At 40.2% G+C, this 13,343-nt stretch overlaps 2 protein-coding genes across 7 annotated transcripts in view; both read right to left on the bottom strand.

Annotated features, from left to right (window-relative positions):
* The window catches only part of LOC107703119 (TSC22 domain family protein 1-like), a 20,548-nt gene extending 11,388 nt beyond the window's left edge, over positions 1-9,160 (bottom strand). For 2 of the 4 annotated variants that reach the window (XM_016505648.1, XM_016505647.1), the window contains exon 1: positions 2,748-4,633. In XM_016505648.1, coding sequence (XP_016361134.1) covers positions 2,748-4,024 — 1,277 coding nt within the window. In that variant the 5' untranslated portion in view covers positions 4,025-4,633. Of the gene's footprint in view, positions 1-2,747; positions 4,634-5,897; positions 5,991-6,604; positions 6,682-8,944; positions 9,008-9,089 lie in introns of those variants that run through there. The other 2 variants (XM_016505649.1, XM_016505646.1) reach the window with 2 other exon arrangements.
* A 2,287-nt stretch (positions 9,161-11,447) lies between these two features.
* Positions 11,448-13,343, bottom strand: part of tgds (TDP-glucose 4,6-dehydratase) — an 11,490-nt gene continuing 9,594 nt past the window's right edge. The window contains exons 9-12 of one of the 3 annotated variants that reach the window (XM_016505652.1): positions 12,440-12,602; positions 12,296-12,354; positions 12,120-12,217; positions 11,448-12,040 (exon numbers count right to left, since the gene is read on the bottom strand). In XM_016505652.1, the coding sequence (XP_016361138.1) occupies positions 11,925-12,040; positions 12,120-12,217; positions 12,296-12,354; positions 12,440-12,602 (436 nt within the window). In that variant the 3' untranslated portion in view covers positions 11,448-11,924. Of the gene's footprint in view, positions 12,041-12,119; positions 12,218-12,295; positions 12,355-12,436; positions 12,603-13,343 lie in introns of all 3 variants that reach the window. The other 2 variants (XM_016505651.1, XM_016505653.1) reach the window with 2 other exon arrangements.

Here is a 13,343-nt window from a genome sequence, read left to right on the forward strand (position 1 = left end):
AAGCATTTTTATGATTATCGGTATCGGTCATTTTCAAAACCGATTCGCCGATAAAATAACTTAATTTTGAAATGCGCTATTTGGCTCTGATGCAGCCTGTCAGAACTCACCACTCTGTTGCCTAAAGCAGTCTCCGCCCACCGCTTATCTGATTTGTTGGGAGTCATGAGTCAGTCCAATCAATGCCGAATTCACTCTCACTCCGAAAGCGCTTGATAACAGCAGCTGCTTCAGTGATCACGCATCAGTTGTCTCTCAAAGGTAAGGCAGCAGCAGACGTTGCTTAATTTGCAATAAATCACAATCCACTAACGTTACACTGAAGTTGCAAAACGCCTCAATATTATCTATGATTTCCGCGATGCAGAAAACGCAGACGGAATCGCGGAATCCAGTCATATAAATGGAATTTACTGTATGACGCGGAATGTCACAGGATTTGTCAAAGTTTGGATGAATTAATCAAAAGTAGGTCAGTACACTTAAATAGAGTCGCGATATGGACTAGTATCTGTAAATATTAAGCCGCAAAAATACTATTTAAATATGAATCCGGGTTCCTTCAGAAATCCTTCATTTGCATTGTACTGTAAACTAACTGGAATTTCTAGTGTCACATAGGCCAAGATATTTCAATAGGCTATTGAACTAAGTGTGCCTGTAAAAGGCTATTAGTGTTATAGTTTCATGAAAATAGTTGCAGTCTTCTTAACAACTTCTACAATATAGCTATGAAGACAATTAAATTATTTACACTTATTATATACATTTTTTGTAAAGTTAATCCATTGATGTGCATTAGATGAATTGAATAGTCACCTCTACTATTGTAGGTTATGTTTTAGTCGTCAGAAAAGAATTAATGAGGAATTATGAGAGGTTATGCTATTACACATACATTTCTAACATGTAAATTATTGAAGCCAAATACTTACATTGCCCCAAGCTGTTTAGCTGTAGTACAGTATTCATAGGCTTAATCATGAAGCATACAGTGGTCCCACTTTTAACTCTCTCTTTATATTACCCTTATTGTAGATGGATGCACGGAGGAAGACGAGAATAAGAAGTGCAACCAACACCAGTGAAGGCAGTTTTTGTCAGAGCCCTTGTTATTCTTAATTTTGACAAATTTTCATTCTTACACCAGACATATATATCGGTTCAAAATATCGGTTATCGGTCTACTTGATCTGTAATAATCGGTATCGGCCCTGAAAAACACTTATCAGTCGACCCCTATCGTCCATCGCCGATGGCTGACAGACATCTCGATGTTAAGCTGACATCGTGATCCCCCCCCTCCCGCAATCCGCCGCATCCCAGTTCCGTGTTCGGAAAGGAAATGAAGTGTACTACGGAAACCCTAAAGGAATAAATAGCCTACGAGGATAAAAAAATATTTCAATACTTTTTCTCGCAATTATATCGTTGGGTAAGTATAGACGACTGTATATATATTGTAGGCATCAGGGAGCCGCTATTGAAACCGCTTTCGATTGCGCGCTCTCATTTTACTTTCACTTTTGAGATTCGCGATCACAAGGACTCTATACTAAAGAGCGGCAGTACTTACCACACATTTGACAAGATTAGATGTTTGTCATTGGTGATCAGGATCTGCAAATCATTCGCCATCATCCTATCAGACATTTCTCCTTACTCTGTGTATGTGGTAAGTGAACTTTCATGTACTGTAATGCAACAGGCTGTCATTGGTGATCAGGATCTGCAAATCATTCGCCATCGTCCTATCAGACATTTCTCCTTACTCTGTGTATGTGGTAAGTGAACGTTCATGTACTGTAATGCAACAGGCTACCGCTAGCAAGCGGCTAACCTTTTAGTGGCTACGTATAATGCGTTATTTGTTTCACGCTTCGGGCACACCCCTATCCTATAAATATCCTATAGCAGACACAGCCGGCTGAACGTACTGCATCAGTGCATTCTCTTAAAATGACAGCACTTTCTTAATATTAATCAAACAACAACAACAAGGAAATCACTCACTGCTCTTGATTGAATAGCTTTTGTAACTTTAATAAAAAGATTAATCTTTAATTTATACAGTAAAATATACAATGCTATTTTACATTTGATTACTTTATTCAATTTCTGTACCTAAAAACTAATGATAGACCTACCTGAAAAAAACCCCTGAAAAATCACTGTTGATTTTATATGTAGCTTTACTCTATTGTATTTATTTGTGCTGTTGCTTGTAGTTAGATGATTCTTATTTTCTTTATGTTTATTTGACAGTATAGTTTTTCCCTAAACATAGCACATACCGAAACCGTGACTCGAAAACCATGATACAAACCGAACCGTGAGTAAGTTGAACCGTTCCACCCCTAATAAATATAATACACACACACACACTTTTTTCTAACTTTATTTTGTTTTAAAATTAGTTTGAAGTTAATGTACTAAAATATAAATATGAATAAATTTATATAGACATTTAAAAATAATAAAATTTTAAATATCTATATTTTTTACACTAAGTTTAAGTACATCAAGTTAACCTTGATGTACTAAAATAATTAAACATTTATATATTTATATATATATATACATATATATATATATATAAAAATAAATAATTTGTATATAAATATATAATTTAAAAAAATAATAATATTAATAAAAACTATAAAAGTATCTCTATCCTAAAATAACATTGAACACAATCACAGTCATCAATCCCCCAAAAACAAGTGGTTTCTGAGTTCGTCTCTTACCTGTCTTCATCTGCACCAGTCGAGACCGTAAAAGCACCGGCAGCGCTGTCCTGCCCGAGAGCAGCCACCGGCCCAGCCCTGCCTCCTGCAGCCAGAGACAGCAGCGTGTGGTGCTGCAGCAGGAGCCGCTGCGCATCTTCCAGCTGCGAGGCCGTCACGCATGCGGGGCCCGCCAGGTGCAGCGGGGCCCTCAGCGGCTGCAGGTCGCTCTGAGCAGAGCTGTGGGATGAAGACAGCTGCGCTCCAGGTTGGTCCGGGTTGATGCCCATCTGCGGGGGCCTCGGAGACACGGGCCCCGGAATCCCGATGGACACTGGAGCGGCTCTGGGCGACACTGCGTTCGGAATCAGAAGAGGTTGGACGTTTGCCGCGATCTGAGCGTATTCCACCGGAGTGTAGCTGCTCTGGGGCTCTACACCGTAGGATCGAACCGGAGCGGATGAGCTCTCCGTCGGAGGAACCAGGTGAGCGCAAACCTGCTGGACATCTCCGCCGCCGCTCAAGGTGCTTCCAGAGGAGCTGCCGCTCGTGGTCTCGTGTTCTGATTGAATGACGCTCTCTACTGCTCTGTGGGCGACAGAGGCGACGGACGCGACGTCTCCAGGCGGCGCGTCTTTTTCGTAAAACTCCGTACAAGTCCAGCGTCCCTTCCGAAATGGCTCCGAGCTGGAGTCCAGTTTCACCACCCTGAAGCGCGATGCTGTGGTCGAAGGATTTGCGGATGCTAACGGCATCGTAGCTCCAGCGGCGGAGTCCGTCGCGACAGAAACCGAGCTCGACGCGGATCCGCAGGCCTCTGCTTGCACGGAGCGTCCGCTCGGGGCCGGAGCCTGCGGAACGACGGGGATCGCAGAAGGAGTCGCAGAGGGAGCCACGGATCGCCCGGTCTTGTGATGATGATGATGATGATGATGGACGCCGTTGACCAGGTACCCCTGGTGCATCACCGGCTCGTTAGGCGACGCGACTCCCGGCGTCTCGCCGCCGTGCAAACTGTTCAGCGTCTCCTCAGACGAGCTCCGCTCGGGGACGCCAGTGTCCGTGGCTCGGGAAACCGACACGTCCAGGATATCTGACGACGACAGGTCCTCGGTGTGCGACTCGTCCATGTCGTCGTAGCTCTCGGTGTCGTCGGCGATGCTATTGTTGGCGCTGGCGGAGGACACCTGCGCGGGCAGGACGCTGGTGATCTGGAAGCCGCTCTTCTTCTTCACCGTCGGGACACCGAGGCTGTGCGGCCCGGGGGACGACGAACCGGCCGGCGGCGGATGCGCCATCACGGCGGTCGTCGGTAAACGGTGCGCTGGAGCTGATGAACACGCTACAGTCGGTGCAGTGGCGTCGTTAGCAACCCGTTTACAGTCCCCATTTAAAGAGTTTGACAGCTGCTCCGACAAATCTCAGCGCTGCTTGTGATCAGTGAGTGTTTAAGATGAATAACGCAGGCTAGCGTCGGCTAGCTCCCGGTTAGCACGTTAACCGCGCCGCTTGGTTAACCGACAGAGAACTCAATCCATCAGCAATATATCGTTAACTTTATGTCCTGACAGAAATACGCGTTTGTGTCAGCGACACGCGTCAGTTACCGGCTGATAAATTAACATAAACAGAGCGTCGACATCACCTCAGAATTGCGGACGCTCCTCCGAACTCTTGATTTGAGTGAATTCGGACTCAGACGCTCCGAGTCGCCGGTTAAATCCGTTTCACGCCGCTTTCTGCTCTCAGGCCCGCGTGAGGAGGGAGAAATGGCTTCATTCGCAGCTTTGCTGTCTCATCCCGTCGCTGTCTCATCACTGCTGGACGCTGTTAGCACGCTAACCGACGAGCTAGCAGCTGTGGTGACGCCAGCAGGGGGCGGGGCCGCGGCGCGCAGGACACGCCCACCGCTGATACATTATGGACAGTCTTTCATTAGTTTTCACAAAGTTAAAAATATATATATATTTAAAGTTTACATTATAAAATATACATACAAAGCATTTTAAACCATTTTATTGTTGTTATATTTTACATGGACTAATTAACCTTTTAGTAAATTTTGCAGTGTAAATAATTGTTTTGATGTGAATAATTTTAGTGTAAATGTTTTGTAAATTTTGCAGGGTAAAATGGTGGTAAACTGCCATACTAGGCATAAACAGATGTGGTAAACTAATGCTCAAATACCGTGTTTTCTAGAATTTATTCTTGCATATAAACAATAAAGATTTTTTTCTTCAGAAAAAGAGATAGTCAAGAAAGATATCTGTATTAATTCATTAATATGAACAACATTTGTTACAGTATTTATTTATTCGTTCATGTAAGATAATAAAAATAACTATTCATTGCTAGTTTGTGTCAGCTCAGGTCCATTAAACAATAATGAGATACAACTTTTGATTTTAATAATATATTAGTAAATGTTGAAATTAACATGAACTGATAAATGCTTTGGATTCTTTGTGATGAATTGTTTGTACTCCTCGTTTGTAATTTGCTTTGAATAGAAGCATCCACTAAATGAATAAATGTAAATGTTTGGAAGCACTTTTCAGCATTTTCACTAACTAATGTTAACATTATTATAAACATGAAGACACAGAAATGGGAACATGTCCAAAGCCGATATCTGACGCACACATGATCTGATGAGGAGCTGATGAAGCTCTCTCTCTCACACACACACACACACAGACACACACACATACTCTCTCTCTCACACACACACACACTCTCACTCTCAAACAGCTCTAAACACATATGTGGCTGGATTGTGATGTGAGAGACAACAGCAGATGCACTTTTTCCCTGCAGGAAGAGTTATTATGGATTATGAACTCTATGGTATTTGAGTTAAAAACGTCTTAATGCTGGATTAGTTTCAGCTTTTGTCTTCTCCAGATGTTAACTGATGGACTGGAGTGCTGTGGATTACTTGTGCATTATTGTGATGTTTTTATCAGCTGTTTGGACTCTCATTCTGACGGCACCCATTCACTGCAGAGCATCCATTGCTGAGACACTGATGCAGTGCTACATTTCTACAAACCTGATGAAGAAACAAACTCATCCTGATCTCAGATGATCTGAGGATGAGCACATTTACAGTGAATGTTCATTTTTGTGTAAAAACCTGAAGCTGTGATCAGTTGATCAGAAACGCACCTGAACTGAGCCGTCTCCAGCACGTCTCCTCGCTGCTCCTTCACCTTCATCAGCTTCAGCTTCTTCTCTATGTTTCTCAGCGTCGGATAGTTTCTGCACATATGAGGGAGTTAAATATTATAAAACGGATAGTTCCGGTGCTTGATTCTGATTGGCTGAGCCGCGTTCGAAGCTGTTGTAAATGACTCTACAAAGTAACATACACCTTTGTTTACGTTTGTGTGTTGCTCGGCAACCACTTTGTTGCAACCACAACTGTTCCTGTGGAGCTACATTGTTTGGTGGAAGAATACTGTTTTTATTAATATCATTACACTTTATTTGCTCGGTTTTATTTTGTGAAACCTTACTACGTATATGGAATAACCGTTTTATAAAAGCAGTAAGCCCCGTGAAGCCGTGGTTTACAGTGAATTTATAACAGCTAAGGGGGTTTTAGGCTCTGTAAACCACGGCTTCACGGGGCTTATTGCTTTAATGACACTACTTTCTTCTGTTTACAGCTGAAAGTGAACTGATAACAGAATTGATACTGTTATTTTCCTGTTTATTACCGTGAAGCAGCTTTGAAACACTCTGTATTGTAGAAAATGGGATATAAATAAATGTAACGACTTATTTTCCATTAAAAATGTATTTATGCTCAGTTAAAATTTTTCCATGGTTATTTGCAAATCCGTTTGAAGCAGAGTAAAGGTCCATCTCACTTGCGTCTCTCGTCTCTCCATCTGGAGATGTCCTCTGCAGTGTCCAGTTTGATCCTCTTGGCTCCTGGAGCGTGATTCTGCAGGAGAACAGCAGCGTCAGACGCTCAGTTTGAAACATCTAAAACACGCTCACACCAACTAGAACGAGAGCTATATTAGTGCTCATGTTCTGTTTGTTATAAACACACTGCAGGTTAGTGTTCTGTCGCTTTAAATGCTCGAGCTCTTTAAAGTCAGATGGATTCTGATTGGCATCGTCAACGTTTTTAGCATTTCTAAAGTCACTCTGAAACGGTCTAATTATCATTGCTGTCAGAGCTGATCCTCCCTATATGCAAAGTGTGCAAAGTGTTCCTTTCTTGTAATGCGGTGCGCTGTCGCTCTTTCTACGTAATATCCAAATTAGTCAAGTCACGTAGCGTGACCATCATATACAGTCTCCTGCTGTTCTTGCTCAATACTAAAAAGCAAGAAAACAACAAAAACGTTCTGTGAGCGTGATTCGAGACGGAGCGAAGCACGGACAAATAAAAGCTACTTTTGTGCTTTGCATGTGTCCAAATGTCAATCTTGGTGAGTTTTCACTAAACACAGTCAGTTATGTAAATAGGCTGAAAAGTAATCGAATGCTAGTCAGTATATTAGATCTGTGCATTCTGTCATTAATCAAACAACAAAAGAAAAGCAGAGATTTATTCACTGCTCCGTTCATAAATTTTGTTATGAATCAGTTTATGTTTCATTTATATGGTGAAGTCTTTGCAGTGCTTTATTTTTAGTAGGGCTGTCAATCGATTAACATATGTGACCCTGGAGCACAAAACCAGTCAAAAGGGTCAATTTCTCGAAATTGAGATTTATGCATCATCTGAAAGCTGAATAAATAAGCTTTCCATTGATGTATGGTTTGTTAGAATAGGACAATATTTGAAAATCTGGAATCTGAGGGTGCAAAAAAATCTAAATATTGAGAAAATCATCTTTAAAGTTGTTCAAATGAAGTTCTTAGCAATGCATATTACTAATCAAAAATTAAGTTTTGATATATTTACGGTAGGACATTTACTAAATATCTTCATGGAACATGATCTTTACTTAATATCCTAATTATTTTTGGCATAAAAGAAAAATGTATAATTTTGACCCATACAATGTATTGTTGGCTATTGCTACAAATATACCTGTGCTGCTTATGACTGCTTTTGTGCTCCAGGGACACATATTTAATCGTGATTAATCGCATGATTTTCACGAGTTAACTAGTAATTAATCGCAACTTAATCACACATTTTTATCTGTTCTAAATGTACCTTAAATTTATACTTTTCAAGTTTTTAACACACTAATTAATCAACATGGGCATGGACAAATATGGATGCTTTATGCAAATATATGTTTATTATTAGTGAAAGCATACTCAACAGAGCATGAAGACTAGACATGACGAACCATTGATCGTCTCTGATCTCAGATCAGTTTTATCAATTTGTAGACATTTTTAACAAGACATTTGTGTAATTAAAAGAATGAGTTGTAGTTTAGGCTCTCCATAAAACAAACAAAACAAGCCTTGCAAATGAATCATAATTATTTGAAAAACACATATTATACAGACACTTCATATTTAATGGTATTTTATTATTTTGACTGCATTTAATATATTACACTTTCAAGAAAGCATTTGCATTGGATTTGTAAAAAGCAGTTTTTATGCATGTTTAATTTTGCGAAGCAATTGGTTCAATTGAATCGAAGCTTTGAAAAGGTTCTTTTCTCCCATCACTATTAGAAATACCAGGTTCCCATTACTTCTCTTTCTTTGCACTGAGAAGTGTACTTACACAAGCTTGTTTACATTATTATCAGGACAGGGCAGCTCAGTTCTTCTGAACATACAAAATATACATTTATTATTACATTTGTTTGCCTCTCTGTGCTCACATACTGTATTTTGATGCAGCCAAATTCTCAATAAAACTGTTTTCCTTGTTATATTTTACTGTTTCTGTAAAGATCTGTTCCATTAACACGTTAATTTTGACAGCCCTAATTTTTACATTTCCTACTTTAATCAGTTTCTGTGTAGTAGGCTAATTAATATAGGCTAAATTGTTTATTTGTATTTGCCCTATTGTTTGTAATTTGCTTCCTTTTTTGTATTACTGACTTTTTTAACTCACTGTTGTTTGTTGACAGTGAAACTGCTCTGAAAGAATATGTTAAGGGGTTGAGGAGCATTTGGGGATTTTTAATTCCCACAGACAGACATAGTTTTGCTTAGGGCCCCCAGAAGTCTAGGATGGGCTCTGATTATTGTTGTGGACTCTTCGAGACACTCACGTTTCTCCAGTGGATCTTCACCAGCTTCTTGTGTGCAGTGAACCGACAGTCTTCAACAGAGCACTGCAGACACACAGAACGAGCAGAAGAGCACTAATGAGACGTCTGAAGGACAGCTTCATATGAACGAGCTGCAGAGGCTCACCTTCACGTGCTGCGAGATGTGTTCATCAAACATCATACAGGACTGCAGATCAACACTCATACAGGAATAATGTCTGCATTTACCTTTCTACCCCAGTGATGCTGCGCTGAACCCCGCCAGCCACGAGGATGAGGATAATGATGAAGATGACCTGAGAGAAATCACATGAGGTCAAACCGAGAAATTATTATAGAACTCACTGCTTCATATAACAACTATATCAACAGTGAACTAAACACATGAGCATACTAACTGAACAGTTAACCAGGTATATAATACTAACTAAATGAACAGTTTACTAAGTGTGTGACACTAACTAACTGAACAGTTTACCAAGTACATGATAATAACTAACTAGATATATTATGATACTAACTAACTAGATATATGATGCTAACTAACTGAACAGTTAACTGGGAATGTGATACCAACTAAATGAACAGTTTACTAGGTACATAATAATAACTAACTAGATATATTATGATACTAACTGAACAGTTGACTGGGAATGTGATACCAACTAAATGAACAGTTTACTGGCTGTGTGACACTAACTGAATTTACCAGGTACATGATACTACCTAACTAGATATATAATACTAACTAAACTAATTTTACTGGGTAAAAGATACTAACTAAACGGGTACATGATACTAAGTGAACAGTTAACTATGTAATACTAACTAAACAGTTTACCAGATACATGATACTAACTAACTGAACAGTTCACTGGGTACATGATACTAACTAACCAACCAGGTACATGATACTAAGTGAACCGTTAACTAGGTGTGTAATACTAACTAAACAGTTTACCAGGTACATGATACTTACTATGTGAACAGTTCACTGGGTACATGATACTAATTAAATGAACAGTAAACTAGGTACATAGTACTAACTAAACAGTTTACAAGGTACTATCTAACTAGATAGATTTTTATACTAACTAATTACATGCAGTATATGATACTAACTAAATGAACAGTTAACTGGGTGTGTGATACCAACTACTGAACAGTTTACCAGGTACATGATACTAACTAAACAGGTACATGATACTAACTAAATGAACAGTTTACTGGGTACATGATACTAACTAAACGGGTACATGATACTAACTAAATGAACAGTTTACTGGGTACATGATACTAACTAAACGGGTACATGATACTAACTAAATGAACAGTTTACTGGGTACATGATACTAACTAAACGGGTACATGATACTAACTAAATGAACAGTTTACCAGGTACATGATACTAACTAAATGAACAGTTTACCAGGTACATGATACTAACTAAATGAACAGTTTACCAGGTACATGATACTACCTAACTAGATATATGATACTAACTAAATGAACAGTTTACCAGGTACATAATACTAACTAAACGGGTACATGATACTAACTAAATGAACAGTTTACCAGGTACATGATACCAACTAAACGGGTACATGATACTAACTAAATGAACAGTTTACTGGGTACATGGTACTAACTAAACGGGTACATGATACTAAGTGAACAGTTAACTAGGTATGTAATAATAACTAAACAGCTTACCAAGTACGATACTTACTAAGTGAACAGTTCACTGGGTACATGATACTAACTAAATGAACAGTAAACTAGATACGTAGTACTAACTAAACAGTTTACACGGTACATGATACTATTACTAACTAGTTAACTGGGTACTACATGTTAATTGAGCACAGTGATCATCCTTTACTCCTAAACCGTGGTACCCGTCCAGATAAACATGACAGTAACGTGCTAAAGGCACCTCTCAGAACACTATGGTGTACACTGAGCTCGTGTACCTGCGCACTGCTGCGGCTGATAGTGTCTGGTCCAGGGTCCAGCTCCAGTCTCGGGACGCCTCGAACTTGCGGTAGTTCTGCAGCGCGGATCCGCTCCAGAGAAGCTCGGCGGCGGATACCGCTCGTGTCCCCCCGTCACGACCGACCGGTTCCGATCAGCGTTCTTACAGTCACATAAACACAAACACGTGCTGCTGTGCTCTTGGTTTTTAACGCCACCTTCTGCTCCGGAGTGTGGAACGGAGTTTTAGATTCTATTTATCAGTCCCGTCTCTCTAAAAACAAAGAAAACTTTACTATTTATCATTATAATTTTTCCTCTTTCTTGTTCGTACTTCCTACATTCAAGAAATAGATGAGGTATTGTTTCTTCAACATGACATTGTTCACATAACCCATTTAGATGTTTCCCTATTATTTTAAGTGTGCTATTTAAATTTGAGTGCCCTAACAATATTCTGTTATAGATAACCTCTTCTTTCCTTGATTTAGCCATACACTTTATATTTTGTTTTACTTTGTTTATTAACTATAATAACAACCCTGTGATTTAAACACAAACACAAGAAAGTTGCAGAAACAGCAGTTACATTTTAACTTTATTAAATGTTATATTTAACTTTATTTAGCCAGGATAAGACCAAAGATCCAAAGTCTCATCTCATGCAGCGCATTAACAACAGAACTTTATCACAAGCATGTTTGTAAACTTTTTTATTAAAACATAAAAATAATCAGAAACAATCGTACAGAGTTTTCATAATCAAATACTGAAATCAGTCAAAACAACTGAGCTTGTGTCAGTTTAAGACATACAGTTTCCATTAAAATATCTTTAACATTTGGTCCTCTTTAATCCTGTGGCATTTTATGATGATGCTTAGAGTATAAAGTCTCTAACAATCCTCCATCACATTCACATCACCAGTCTTCACTGATTAGCACTTTGTTTAGTTGCTGCTGGACAATCTTGCATAGATACTGTATAAATCAGTTAATAAACGTCATTATCTGACGTGATAAGGCATTGCATGTGACGGCGTCTGATCACACGACGCTGGCGATTCCTCTCCATTCTCACTGATCGACGGCCAGTAGTTTGGATTCTCTTCATACCACTGTACTGCAAACAACAGAGACACACGTCATATTCTTCTTCATCATCATCATCATCACACACAGAATCATCTGGAATCTCTTACTGGTCCGTCTGATTCCTTCCTTCCAGGTTACTTTGGGTCTCCAGCCGAGTTTGTGCAGTTTGTCTGATATCATGGGATACCGGAGCTCCGTCACGGGACTGCAGAAATGTTATGAACATTCATTTATTAATATTAATCTCAAACATACAGTATGACAGCACACATTCATCACACACCGGTCCTCAACAAACTCCATCCAGTCCACCAGCGCTTCCTCGGAGACGTCCTTCACTTTCTGTCGACAGGAAACAGTTGATTGTGAATTACTCTGATTATGAACGGTTAATCTAACACTGAGCTGGTCATGTGACTCCTACCATCTTCACTAGTTCTCTGGCGAGCTGAATGATGGGAATCTCAAAGCTGCTCCCGATGTTGTAGATCTCTCCCAGAATGCCCTTCTCCATGAGTGTCAGGAAGGCATCTGTGACATCGCTGACATACAGGAAGTGTCTGGACTGCAGGCCTGAGCCCTGGATAGTGCTGGAGACAGCAGACACACACGCTAGAGCAGATGAACACACACACGCACGCACACACAATACTTCTCTACTGAACACACACATACTCACACACACACGCACAAACTCACACACACACACTCACACACACACACGCACACGCACACGCACACACTCACTCACACACACGCACACTCACTCACTCACTCACACATACTCACACACACAAGCACAAACTCACACACGCACACGCACACACTCACTCACTCACACACACGCACACTCACTCACACATACTCACTCACACACACACGCACAAACTCACACACGCACAAACTCACACACACACACACACTCACTCACTCACTCACTCACTCACTTAACACACACTCACTCACACATACTCACTCACTCACTCGCACACTCACTCACAGGCACACTCACTCACTCACACACACATACTCAACTCACTCGCACACTCACACACGCACAAACTCACACACACACACACACACACACACACACACTCACTTGACCCCAAAGTACTAGGACCGTTGCTTTTCACGCTTTACATGTTACCCTTGGCAGATATCATCAGGAAACATGGTGTTAGCTTTCACTGTTATAATGATGATACTCAGCTCTATATTTCTTCGCGGCCCGGCGAAACATACAAATTTGAAAAACTAACAGAATGCATATTCGATATAAAAAACTGGATGACGAGTAATTTCTTACTGCTAAATTCTGAAAAAACAGAGGT

Source organism: Sinocyclocheilus anshuiensis, unplaced genomic scaffold (genome assembly GCF_001515605.1).
Source record: "Sinocyclocheilus anshuiensis isolate Anshui unplaced genomic scaffold, SAMN03320099.WGS_v1.1 scaffold682, whole genome shotgun sequence".
Classification (NCBI taxonomy): domain Eukaryota; kingdom Metazoa; phylum Chordata; class Actinopteri; order Cypriniformes; family Cyprinidae; genus Sinocyclocheilus; species Sinocyclocheilus anshuiensis.